Raw genomic sequence first — 13,996 nt, 5'->3', positions numbered from 1 at the left:
GTGGCTGACTGTAGTCTCTAGTGTCGATTTCTTTCTTCCACAAATTAAGAGTTTCTAACGACACTCAGCTCATTCTATATCCTTTAAATGAAAGAACACAGAACTCGTAAACATTTCAAGTATGTATTTTCACCGCTTCTATCATTTTCTTGCAAAGGATTGTACTGATTTTCCAAGAATGCCGTCTGCTGATCAGAAAGTGGAACAGTTGTATCTGGAGCTACTATCTGATAGTCTTCCATTCTCGTCCCCATAGCCCTTTTCGCGTCTCTTAGCCGGCGGGGCCTTGGCACGAGAATCGAAGGGCCCTTCAATTCTTGTGCCAAGAAGTCTTCTTCTTCCATGGGGAATGGGCCTGAGGGATTAAATCCATAATCATGCATGCTGCCTGGATCAAACACATTTGCAACTGTAGCATATCCACAGTGTTCATTTTCAAGCATCCCAGCCGTACATAAATGAAGAGGAGATAGGGGATGGTTTTCCCACTGCCTTTTAAATTCCTGCAAGGACTTATTAATCCTGGGCATGAATGTGTAATGTAATGCAAATAAGTGCAGCTCATTGAGGGGATCGAGGAGTCCATTATCCTCCAAGCGAGCAAATGTTCTTGCAAAGAAAAAAGAAGTCCTGAGTAAATCTGTCTGTGGGCCCTCTCCACACGACAGTTGTGCACAGAACTACCAGTTATAATGCTACCTCTATCACAACCTCTCTGCTCTAACATAAATTCTGCCACTTAGAAATTTTCCATACCATAGTCGCTTCTCACTCTAGAAGGTAACCCGTAACTGTTGACGCCTTCAGCAAATTGTTCCAAGACTGTATCTGCTTTTTTTTGTACTTGCAGCAGTGTGCATAAATTATAATTCGGGAATATCCATCGACATACACATCAGTAATAAGCCTCCACCTTATAAGTTTGTGATTACTATCGATATGCCAGAGGGTACATGGAATTGGAACATTGTACTTTCTTCTGTAAATTGCTGAACCCCACCGTAAAGCGGTACCAACAGGATCAAGGGCGCGAAGACAATTTCTAACTCGCCATCGTTGAATATTTAGGCCTCTAATTCTCAGAGCACCAAGCAGTCGGGCCTGTCCGATAGTAAGCGTTAGTTCTTGGATTTCTTGTACAATTCTATTGAAATCGGAATCTGTAATCTGAGTCCAGCTTGACTCTTCGAGGTTGGTCGTGCCATACATCAATCTCCTCCTTCTAAGGGTGCTCTCACTTACACCAAGTAAGTCGGCCGGCTATCTTTTTCCATGGAAAATGCATTTCTCTTAAAAAAAGTATTTGGTCTTCCTCAATGACATAACGAGGGCCCCCGGGTCCACCCTTTTTGGAATCAGTTGGGCTACTGTATGCCCTTTCGCCCATAGAATCTGACATTTCGTTTCTGCATTGCTGTAGCTGATCACTCAAGTTCCTGACCTTAATCAGCGTCACGTTCAAGATTGACGTAACATCAAATAAATCGTTGTTATTTTCAATATCAGAGATTACCAACTGAATGGTCTCTGCAGCAGTAATCAATCGATCAGCAGCTTGATCAATATCCTCAAAAAGCAAGTTATTGTATCTTTCTGCTTCCACGAATGAGGATATTGTCGAAAGCAGTAACCTGAAATTGTTAAAGAATAAAAACAACCCGTGTTCGTTGCGTTCTGTTGCGAGGTCTCGCGCCATAACAGTTTTGCTGCTTCCTCAAAAGCCACAGACCGTTGAGTTTGGGCGCAATGCATTGTGGTCGTTTTTAAAATATTCGAAAGTTGACCATAAATAAAATAAATGCATGACCATAAAAAAGTCGTGTTGACCATGTAAAAATGTTTAGTTGACCATAAAAAAGTCTTGTTGACCATATAAAAATGTTTAGTTGACCATAAAAAAGTCGTGTTGACCATATAAAAAGTGATTGATTGACCATATAATAAGTCGAGTTAAGCATATAAAAAGTCAAAGTATATAAAAAGTCGAGTTGAACATGTAAAAAGTTGAGTTGAGCGTAAAGAAAGACAAACAGACCATGGAAAAATGCAGGGAATATTGACTGGTCCGGCGCCCCATAAAGGCCTATAGCCTGCTGCTAACGTGCCGCAGAGATATTTAATTTCAAGCTAATTCGTAGCGACTCAATCGCCAGAAATTTCATATTCCATCGAGATAACTCGAGGGCAAAAGCAATATACTGAAAATAAAAATGAAATATTTTTAGCCAGAAAACTGTATTTATAGACCTTTGATAGTACCGGATATTGCTGTTGGTTTGCAAAACAAACCTTCTATTATTGTAATAAGGAGTAAATAATTCCTAGTTTTAGATTTTGAGGTTTGGCATGGAAACCGAAAAATCCTGCAACACACCATTTCAATCTTTTGGCCTGACTATTTCAGTATTTACTGATAAAACTGACTAGCGTTCTATGACGAATGCCGTTCTCTGATTGGCTACGCTACTCACTATCTGTTCTGTTGTAGATAGTGTGCCTAGCAGTGTGTGGTCGTCAACAAAACGAAGGCAGCGTCTTTGTGTTTTTAAGTGCCTGTGAACAAGATTAATTAAGGTAATGTTAAGTTTTCTGAACGACTAGAGGATTTATTAGATTATTCGTTCTCGATTTCTATGCGTGATGATTGGATAATTCGGGCTGCGCCCTCTTCAACTATCACGCGACGTAAGTCTCGACCTCATAATCTAATTGTTAAATAGACTTCGGTTTATAGAATATCGTGGGCATTAAGCCGCAATGAAACAAGGGAACTTTTAAACTCCCTTGATGCATCTTTTGTGCCCCATGAAAACCACTAAGGACTGGGAACGAGTCTAGCATCCGGCAGCTTTCCATTTATGTAAATGAAACGTTTTGTTGTGCACAAATAGATCGTTTTCACGTGATGCCATCGTTTTCTAAAATTGTAAACTAAAGAGCCTCCAAAGTTTTTATCCTCATCAGGCATAATAGGGGCTAAATTTATATCTATTTACAATTTTACAGCTCAATAGTGTGCTTTCAGTTTGGAAAACAGCGTATTTTGAATTTCAGAGTTATGGCGGTGCGTGACACAAAGCTAGCTACGATCGCATTTGTCGAAAAATATATACCTATCTCATGATTTTTAGCTTTTTTATAAGTTAGAGCATTAGGAAAAGTGCTTATGTAAATGTTTGTTTGTTCAGCACAAATAATCAGTCGCCTAGATAGCCGAAGTAAGCCCCAGATGGTGCCACAGAGGTGCACCAACATGGCGGCTCCGTACTGAGCTCTGTAAATTTCTGCGAAACATTTCGACAAATATCTGCGGTTTGGGAAAACGCACAGACCTAAAACTTGGAGAAGTGTCTTCTTTATTTATTTCCTAAAAATAACACAATTTGTTGACTTTATCCACTGAATGGTTTTCGATTTATTTTTTTATTGCGTGACAGTGAAAACGATCTATATAGGCCACGTTTGATATATCAATATTCGAACATGGCTCCAAGGCTTTCGGGTCAAAATTATAAATTTTTTCTTATGTCTCTCAGTTCCCAAAAGAGACTTGGATACAATGAAAACAACACCAAATATAGAAGTTTGTCCTTAAAGCCTCGAGGCCATGTTCGAATATTGATCTATCGAACGCGGCCTATTCCTAGAAACAAGACTGAGCTTCTAAGAATACTTCAAACCTGTCAAACTGGAAATTTCCAGAACCCCTGTCAATCAAGCCAGGTACGAAAAAAGGCTGAAGTCGTTGCGACGCCGTTTGTTGTGCTAGTACTAGTACTGGTACCGTAGCTCGTCGTCTTTTTCCTGTATCAAAATGTTTTCTCCAGGAAACACTCTTACCATGGGAGTCTTCGTTGCTGTTTTGAGTCAAATAATTTCACCAGCTGCAGGTATTTGTTTGACGCAGACTTGCTGTCTTTTGTGGTCATCTTCATGCATTCTTAATTATTTGTGCGAAAATTTTAAAAGCTCTGTCTTGACCTGTCTTCAATTTGAGTTTTATTCTTGTTTGCGATGAAATAGAATTAAGCTTGATTCGTTATAGGAAAAGTATTCATCGTTCGTGAAATTAGTAAGAAAAGTCGAGAAATAAGATGTGAAAAAGACTGCGGTTCCTCTGTGCGATAGACGATTTCTCGGAAATTGCAACATGATAGAGATTCCCGGAAACTTATTCAAATAATTTTATCTAAAGAGTAGTCACGAAGATGAAATCTTCAAGGAAGAACGTAATATTCTGAAGCACGATCAACGGAAGTTGTTCCTTGGATTATAAATGCTATGCACAATTCTGGCCTTTTCCAGTGAATCGATATTAAGTGGTCCGAATTCTTGGAAGCGATGGATAATTCCTAGATCGATACTCAAGTTACTGAACGTGACTCTCAAAGCTTCGTCGTATTATATACTTTCTTGCCACAAAAAGGTACTCTAAATTCGTTGACACGACTATCGAAACGAAACTTGAAGTAAACTGAGGAAGTAAACTCGAGTTCCCTTTGAATACCATCAGAAACAAACAAACAAACAACAGCGTTGATTTAAGAGGGTGCATGGCACTGATGAATTAGTGGCCCTCTTAGCTAGAAAGTAGAAAATAAAAGATATTAAAAATATGGGCAAATGTAGGATTGAAGTCAGGTACTATGTAAAAAAGAGAAAAATACATAGGAACCGAGATATCCTTCCTTCCCGAGGTAATGTTTGCTGAAATAGAGTCAAGGAAGGCAATTTATCATCATTATAAGGGAGAACCGGCTACCTTGATTAATAATTGTTTTATTCTTGTCCTGTAGTACTGACTTGTCGATGTTTGTGTTTTATATGATATCTACTTGTTGTATTGGTTAATCCAGTAGGGATAGTAATTCGGAGAAAAATCAAACTTTGTTCACTTTAGCTGTCACAATAAACAATATTAAGATTGTCTGACGGCCTGACAGGGACAATTTTCAGTTACGTTTGTATTGAACGGTCAATTTTGCATATCTTTCTTCAGAATTTTAAACCGCTTTCAATTCTCATTTCAGAGCCACGTTTTTTCAGTTGTTATTCGTGATATACGAAAAACAAAATCGAAGTAAGTTACTAATGACGGCGTTGAACTACGCAGTATAAATTATTTTGCTAAAATTTTATACAGTCAAAGACTCTCAGGAAAGGCTGCCAAGTGAATTTGCAGTTTGATAATATATATATCTGATAAACCCTATTGATTTCAGCTTAAACGTAGTTAAATTTTAGAAAATTAACAGGCATGAGACATATGACCGAATTTTCAGCGCTATAGTTGCAATTCCTGGTGGGACAATAGCACCTTTGTCCTTTTGGCTTCCAGACTAATCTACGCCATTTATTGGCTCGGGGTCAAAAAATATGTTGTTATTCATTTATTGATGCGTGGTTTTGATTTTGATAGTTTACAGCTCTAAAGGTTAGCATAATAGCAAAGGCTTGTTTATTTATATATTTGATCGTTTTACTGGAAACCTCCTAAGCCATGCATCACACTTAAACGGAAGTAAGGTTAAGTCTTAATTAAACGACTAGATAGAACTTCACCGATGGTAGCTGAATTCTTGGTTGGTAATGAAAAGGAATGCAGAGTTGAATTCCTGTCATTCCTAAATGACGGCAATGATATCAACTCGTCAAGTTCTGGCATGCCGCGTTTTGAAAATGATCTTCAAATCGAAGGAATTTCAAAACGCCAAGTCTTCGTTTCAGTGTGGGCGAAAACATTTTGAAAACGGAGCTTTTCGAAAACGATGACGTCTCGATAATCATAATGTTAACCCTAACCCTCAAGGGTGCACTGAAGCTTTTCAGTTCTGCCGCGATAATTGTTGCGTTTTCAAAGTTTTCCGGCGTAGTGTGGACGACGTCTAAAATCGAGCTTTTTCTGAACCAATGCTTACATGAAACAAGTTGAATTACAAAGGATTTACTTTAAAAACCAGAACAACAGTTTCTCGGCGGTCTCTCTGAATACATGTATTCTTACAAACAAAGGAAGGAACTTATTATCAACATACAAAATGCAAATGTTAGAAAGAGAAAGCGAAAGAAAAACACGAACACGAATTCGCGTCGAACTAAAGAGTGAAGCAGGGCTTGGTCGTAAGAACTTACAGGTGAATTGCAAAGAAACACAGTGTTTCTTACAAATAACACTTAATCTTGACAACGCGGGTATATCATTGACGAAGCATAATGTCCCCGCCGCGCCGAATTTCGACGAAAAGGTCAACAAAAATTTAAGGTTTAGTTTTAGTTAAAAAAAAAAAAAAAAACTCGGCTGTACATTGTCAATAAAGCTCAGTAGCGCTGATAGAATCGAAATAGAAAATGACCATTACTGTAAACCAGCCTCGTTACTTTTGGATTTAATAATACTGTACACTTTTCTTATGGCTACTTTCGCAAGGTCACTTTCCAGAGTACAGTGTTATTTTCACAAAAAACACTAGAAACTCAAAGACAGCCAAAAAACGTTGCATTGAAGAAAGCCCTCGATGGAATCAGTCGTTGCCCTTCATTTGCAACTCTACTTATACTATGTTTACGCTATAAGAAAAAGTTCCTGGTATCTTAAGTTTCCGCTATATAATGATATTTCGAGCCATACCATGAGGAGGGTACGTGGAGAACCTAATTCTCCAATCAGCCTGAGTATCTGTCCGCACGCCGTTGAATACTCAATAGGTTTTGTTAAGTCTGAACTAACATCGCTGAAGACATCTGGTCGAATCGAAATTTCAATCGCAGTGCTAAGAAAGGATATTTACTTCAAATTCGAATTCTGTTGACGAGAGAAAAGAAGCAGGACATGTCACTGTAACACACAGGACCGATTTTTAACTGGTTTTCGATATTTTTTCGTACAATAGTAGACAAAACTAGGCCACTAATATATCATGCGGGCCATATTCCAAAGTTATACATGTAGTCTAATGTTATTGTTTTAGTTTCTACTGCATCATTTTTGAAAACGTTCGCGCAGCGTGCGTCAACCATTCACGGCGAAGTATTCTCTTCTCGACCAATCAGTTGTAGAACTAAGGCAGTCGTGAAGTGTCACTTTTCTCGCGTTTTTTACAAGCTGTTTCGCTTGCATGTTTAATTTCCGCGCTTTTCACAGAATACAACGGGGATGTTCTGATTAAACTACTGGGTCAGGTTGCTTGAAAGCCGGTTAACGCTAACCCAGGATAAAAAGTTAACCGAAGTATTATTTTTTTTGTGTGTAGTTTGAGATTATTCAAACTCAAAACTGAAGGACAAACAATATAAAGCAGAAACCCTCACTGAAAAGTCACAAAACTGAAATCGAAATTCTCGCTAATCCTGGGTGAGCTTAATTGGGCTTTAAACAACCAGACCCTGATCCGCACCTCAGTGTTTGTTTCTGAGCAACTGTTTTTTTTGTCAGTGATCAGAAAAGGATTGCGGTTTTAAGAAAGAAATTCTCAGTTCATTATTGCATCAACCTAAAACAACAGCAAACAGTGGGTAATTATACAATTGAAACAAACTAAAACTTTCAATTGCTCTTTCTTTTAAGCCGATTACGGAAACCCCGAGTACAGCGATGACGATGGTTCATCTATAGAGATCGGCGGTTCTTGTGGCGGTTCTACAACTCTAGGCGACGGATGCAGTATCAGCGATGACTGCAGCACAATCACGTGCAAAATGGATTTTGTTGAGAAGCCAATCACACTCACACTGGAGGTACATCAACATCATGAAACGTCTTGTTCAAAAAGATTCTGGAATTGGTTCTTGCTTTATTCTTACTTTATTCTTCATTAATTCCCCCCTTCCCCCTGTCAACCTTATGGATCAAAGTGGCTCTTGATTTACGCAGTTTTACCATAATGAGTCTAAATTGGTCTCTAACACTTTTTTCATTGCTGTCAGCAGTTTCATCATCGAAAGCATATCAAGTCTTTGAAAAGGCTCTCTTGTAGGGGGAAGTATGTGATAAGGGAAGGCTGTAAGCGAAGAAAGCCGAAGGGGACGGACAGGGGTTGAAAGGGGGAGGGGGTGGGGGAGGACACGGGTTATTCTCGTTTGTAGGAAATCTTAGTTTCTACGCTGATAAGGAAGTCGACCTAAATTGCGGATTCTCTGTTAACCGGTTAATTCCAGCTCAAAATGTTAATTACGCTTATTAGCTACTAATTACTCGTTGTAATGTGTATCATCACAAAGTAATGTCGAGAATTTGACGTCACATCTAGATGATTTGAATAAAACATACATCGTGCTCTTTGAATGGAAAACAGACTGGACTAACATTGATATTAATTTTATCACCCGGTAGGTCAATAAGTGTGATGATCCAGTGAGTGTAACCGCCAAAATGGACGTTCCAGACCTGTATATCACCTGGTCTCATACTTACACCAGTGATGACATCGTAGCAGTGCCAGGCTTCACTGCTTCCTTGCCCTCTGTCGTTTCCGCTGGTGTGTACGTACAAGTCGCACTTACTCCTGACGGCGACAAACTACGTCTAACGGTGGGTTGGTACTTTATGTAGGACTCATGATGAGTATACAATCGTGATATGTTTCTTCAGCTGCAGAACTCTACTCAAGTCGCGTGGTTCCAAGGCTTCGCGCGGCCAAACGCACATTGTACGAAGTTGACGTTTGTATGGTTGTGACTAACCTCTACAGTTCACTATGTTAATTACACGCGAGAACAGTTTATAGAAGGAATTTATCTTGAAAGAAAAAGGAAATCTAAGTAATTTATCTTTTGTTGTGAGTATTTTTTGCTTACTCTATTAAATTAAATCTGTAGGTTTTTACAAATTCCTTTGAATCGAACATTGTCGTTTTTAATCGATATCCCACAGAGATTTATCGCACTCAGCAGGCTAAAGCAAAGACCTGGAGAAAATTGCGCAGCATTGGGTACAAAGGGCCGTTTCATGCTTAACCTTTGATAATTGCATTACACTATAATCCAAAATGTATGTGAGGCCATTTCTGGCAATTTTGTAGTTTCTGCCCGAAATTGCATCGGATCCACGAGTGACTTCACTCAACTGTATGTACTCTCAGCCAATGAGAGGGCGAAAGATCTGACGTCAGTTTTGTCGTCTGTTAATAGGTGAAACTCCTGGCTGGAGGAGAGATTTTGGGAAAAGGCGTCTATCCTGTGAAGACGACCGTGATGGAAGGAGACTTGCCAATTAATACCAATGCATGTGGTACGTGTGCATAAGTCTTAAAGCAAGTAATATTCCCCTAACTGAAAGAAACTATCCTTACCATATAACAAGCGTTTTATAATGCCACTTCAGACCTAAAAGAAATTATAATCATGATTTACTTCTCCACGGCTAACCGCAAGCAAACTAGTGTGAATATGAACAATTAAGCGTTTGGTGAGTGCGTTTCACTCCATCAACAAATTATGACCAGTTTCTACCCTGTCCAGGCCTAAACTAAAACAGATATGGCAGCGGCCATTCTGAAAGGCTTAATTACCAATGATGGTATAGACCGTTAAAAATGGCATCGACGGGGAATCGATCGTTTACGAAACAGAAATCAGTCAGCTACGGGTGTACGTTTTCATACTGGACTCTGTAAATTTCTGCGAAACATTTCGACGAATGTCTCAAGTTTGGGAAAACGCTCAGACCTAAATCTTGGAGAATTGTCTTCTTTATGAATCTCCTGTAACATCACAATCTCTTGACTTTATCCACTGGATGGTTTTCGATTTATTTTTTTTATCGCGTGACAGTGAAAACGATCCATTGTGAATTTCTCACTGTAAACTGAGCTTGTAAACGTTTCTTTTTTTATTTAGGTTTCTTTGCCTGGTGGTATGACATGTCTGATGTGGGTAAGGGAGCTGTGATCGGCGGCTCTCTTGTCTTCATCATCATCATGATCATCTGCTGCTGTTGCTGCTGCTGCAGGTCCAAGCCACCGAGCAACCAAGGGCACATCATCGTGCAACCCGCTTCTGGCCCTTACGTCAGGGCAACCAGCACTAAGAGTACCGTTCCAATGCGACCGTTTGTGAACGAGGCTTGAGCCGCTTGTAAAACCCATCTCGTACCCAGACTTTTGATTCTTTAGTGCGCATGCTTGCCAGACGCAACCGCTGTCCTATTGAAATAGAGTTTCTGGGTACGAGTTTGTTTCGATACTATTACCACATCAATGTGTGTACGCAATGTAAAAGGAATTGTTTTTTGTTTAAAAATGTCTCATTTAAATTGATAATTACTTTTAAATCTCTTTTGGCATGAGGTATGTTACTCACAACTCTAAAACCGTAACTTGATTTGCTTCCTAATTCATCGAAGCTGTTTCAGGGTCATTTAAGGGTTTATAACCGATGACAAATTTTCTTTAATCTGTTGATGTTGATCCGTTTACAACTATGAGGAGACTAGTGTATAAAATACTTTAGTAAGATTTTGATTCAAGAAATTCTTAATTCACTCTCATATTGTGGAAATTTTGACGGCTTAAAGAAGTGTACTATCTAGCGTTTTAAATTCGACTGGTTATGTAGTTCTAAGGTTAGCATGTTAGCTTTGAAAATAGACAAGTAAGTCTTGAGGCCATTTTCTAAAGGAAGTGTTGTTACCAGTAATGTTTGCGTTGATGTTTGATAATAAAAAGCTGCACAGTGAGAGTTACGTGAACTCGAGTTTTCTCTTTAGGAGATTCAACCGTAAAACAATTTATTATATCTCTCAGTTAGTACGTGCGCTGTGATAAGTCAATTTAGCGGGCCGTACTATCCTGTACGGCCCGCTAAAATTAAAGTTAATTTTGTTGCCAAACTGTTTCGTGATTTATCGCTAAGCGTTCTTGACTTTTTTGCTCTAAATTATGTAATAAAGCGTGCTAACGACTTAAAAACAATTTCAAACTGACTCGTTTTGCTTTCGAAGTGCGTCAGAAATTTGAAACCTTTCCGCGTCCGCGTGAATAGAAATCGTTTCCGAACCCGTCAGGTACACAGTAGAGATATAATACATATCTTACTAACCTCGTCTTCTCGGTCCGTACTGTAAGTTACGGATCCTCGTTTTCCCCTTCGATTTATGACCCGCGCGCTTTACGCTTGGGCCATAAATCGAAGGGGAAAAAACTCGGTCCGTAACTTACAGTACGGACCTCGAACTCGGTTAGTAAGAGGTATTTATTAGTTCTTCTAGCAAACAGATAGAGACCGCAACAATAAAATCAGCACATCGCCAGCTTTACTTCAAGTGTTTTCCCGCCAAGTAACAGTCACGTAAGACTGGTGATGTTGGCCGTCGGGAACTGAGTACGTAAAGTTTCGGAGTTTCTCACTTTCTCGTCCCCAGAGCCCGACTATTCGCTCATTCGGCGTGTCTCTGGCCCCTTTCGCGAAAGTCCCGGTAGCTGAACGGACCCGAAGCCATATTTTAAAATCTAAATCTAAGGAATAGTAGAGCGGGGCTTAGCTCAAAAACCAGTCCATTCTTTTTCGTTCCTGATATCTAGGTCTTGAATGTAAGTTCGGCAAACTAAAAACATCTTTTCGGGACTAGTAACCAGCGGAGCTCTCGAGAAAGGGGCCCCCTTAACACATTGAAATAATAATTACCGTGTGGCAGCCTTGCAGTCAGTTTTGATTATACACTTGCAGTGACGTTTGACGCGAGCATCCTATAGAAAGGCATCCGATGACTTGACCAATACGTTTTGTTTTTTGCTTCGTGTGGTCCTCTGCATTGAAATGATTTCCCATTGTTGGCAAGTTGAGCCTGCTACTGTTGACGAATGCGGATGCAACACGTGCAACATGCGTAAACCATCAAAATGATGCCTATAGCTTAACCAATACTGCGTACATTATCGAAAGAGGCACACGCAAGTTATATCCGTCATCAATGAGTCCACTCTGGGGACAATAAAAGGCCATTTCAAGTTACCTTGTAGCTCTGTTTCCGCAAAATGAGTCTTCGTGCAAAACCGTTAATTACTCATATGAAAATAAGTTTGATTTGCATGAAAATGAACCTGTAGGCGGAACTCATTTTCACATGAAGACTCGTTTTGACACAAGCAAAAGGCAACTCAGAAATGGTCTATTCAAAAAGCACGCCCGCAATCATCTTTTTTCTGATTAAATTGCAAATCAACCACGTGATTACTGACGGAGCAAACAACTTAAAATGGCAGACTTGCAGGATGTATTTATTTGACTATAACTGGCAGAATTCATCTCGTTTTTTCTCTATTATTTTAATATTGAAGCCCACAGTGGCTTTTAAATAACCATTACCCTAAATGTTTTCCTTTGGGCGCTTCCACTCAAAGAGATTAATTGACAACTCTACGCGACACGACCCTATTCATAGGCGTTAATTTATATTGTATGCTGTATTGTATTTCAGTTTCTTCCACTCTCGAGGCGGTGACATTGGTGTTTTTCTCTCTCTTAGCGACAGGGCAGGTGGCAGAGAGGTTTATTTCTTCTGATGTTCCATAATTTTATTTCGTGTCTTCGGATGTGGAATAGATTTCTCTCTTAGCCAAAAATAAACTGTGTTGTTAACATGTTGTTGGCGAGGATAATTAGCATGAGATTAAAAAACGCACGGGATTATGGTACTTAAGGAGCCATTACCAGTCAAATGATGCCATCGTACAAATCGCATATTGAAAAATTCATTGCAGTGAATAATACACGACGGCTTTTGTTGTTGGCAATAAGTGAGGAAACAGAATGAGCATTCCAAACAAACTTTCATCATAATTTTTTTTATAATCTTATGTTGCTTATGTTCCAGCTACATGCAAATGAATGAGATTCATTCTTACTAGTAATCGATCAAAATCGATGATCCGATCCCAAGTCGTGTGATTATCGATATTATCGAATAAGTCCACATAAGTCCACTCGATCGGCTAACAACAAAAGTAGCACTCGGCGAGACCGCTGTTGCATATTCAAAATTTAAAGCCTTGTTCACGAAGAGGCATTCGTGTAGCCTTACAAGTATACCATCAGATAATTGCAGATTTTTTATTCATTTGTTTGTCAAAGACGAAAAAAATACTACGTACCTTGTTTTTCCATCGATTTGGTGTCTTATAATGTTGAAAATGGAGTAGCAATGGCCCAAACCATCGCAGTACACCAATAGGATCGGAAAGTGGCATTTCTTCACTCTAGACTGAATCTTTGTCTGCTCAGTGACCTGGCCTTTGAATGACAGCGAGGCTCACGGGCGTAGCCAGGATTTTTCAAAGGGGGGGTCACACTGTGTCAAAGTGAGGGTACTCACCAGATTGTCATGTCGTTTTTGTCACCTGTTGTAGGTTGTTCGCTTAAAAAAGGCTTACTAAAGGGGGGTCACAGGCATCCCAAGACCCCCCTAGTTACGCCCCCGAGGCTGGAGGTGACCTCGGGCGCTTTCCATTCAACCAAAATTTCCGAAATTTTCGAAAAGGGAACAAATGGTACGGAAATTTCCTGGGAAAGGTTCCAGAAAATCCGGAAACTGTCGAATTTCCGAAAAGCGAACCATTCCACCGAAAGTTCCAGCAATTTCAGGATTAAAATCAAATGGAAAGAAAATTTCCAGGAAAACAATTGGGTATACCTCAGGAGGTTGACCTCGTTTTCGGAAATTATGTGAATTCAATTTACAAAATGATTTATTTTTACTTTAGAATCGTGCCACTTGTTTGTCGATAAATACTAGCTGGAGCTAAATTCGTCAATAAAGCGTTTAATTCCAATTAAAGTAATGCCCCCGTGGTGTATTTGTTTGTTTTGTATAGGTTGGTTGTCTTGGCTAAGAAATTTCCAAAGATGCCAAAAAGAAAAAAAAGTGGAAAGTGACAGAGTGAAATAATGCTACATTTTGCCCCTAGGTTTTGCTATGTTTCTGTGCAATTAGCCCTCGCCTGTAAACACTGTACTACAAGGGACTGGTCCCTGCAACCAGTCCCCACATGGAATCTCTTCGAGG

At 39.5% G+C, this 13,996-nt stretch overlaps 1 protein-coding gene across 1 annotated transcript; it reads left to right on the top strand.

Moving 5' to 3' along the window:
* Nucleotides 1-3,706: 3,706 nt before the first annotated feature.
* Nucleotides 3,707-12,130, top strand: LOC145491846 (uncharacterized). Its single transcript, XM_081471126.1, has 5 exons — nucleotides 3,707-3,890; nucleotides 7,565-7,734; nucleotides 8,330-8,527; nucleotides 9,127-9,226; nucleotides 9,835-12,130. Exons 1-5 carry the CDS (start codon nucleotides 3,815-3,817, stop codon nucleotides 10,062-10,064), a joined length of 774 nt encoding a protein of 257 aa, XP_081327252.1. The 5' UTR covers nucleotides 3,707-3,814; the 3' UTR covers nucleotides 10,065-12,130.
* Nucleotides 12,131-13,996: the final 1,866 nt, after the last annotated feature.

Source organism: Orbicella franksi, chromosome 7 (genome assembly GCF_964199315.1).
Source record: "Orbicella franksi chromosome 7, jaOrbFran1.1, whole genome shotgun sequence".
Lineage (NCBI taxonomy): Eukaryota > Metazoa > Cnidaria > Anthozoa > Scleractinia > Merulinidae > Orbicella > Orbicella franksi.
This window is presented reverse-complemented; position numbering and strand designations above follow the sequence as displayed.

Bases quoted from the DNA above. Each gene is read 5' to 3' on its own strand.
- LOC145491846 (XM_081471126.1), top strand. From the start codon at position 3,815: ATGTTTTCTCCAGGAAACACTCTTACCATGGGAGTCTTCGTTGCTGTT. The intron at 3,891-7,564 runs GTATTTGTTTGA...CTTTCTTTTAAG, and splicing joins AATAATTTCACCAGCTGCAG to CCGATTACGGAAACCCCGAG. The intron at 9,227-9,834 runs GTACGTGTGCAT...TTTTTTATTTAG, and splicing joins AATTAATACCAATGCATGTG to GTTTCTTTGCCTGGTGGTAT.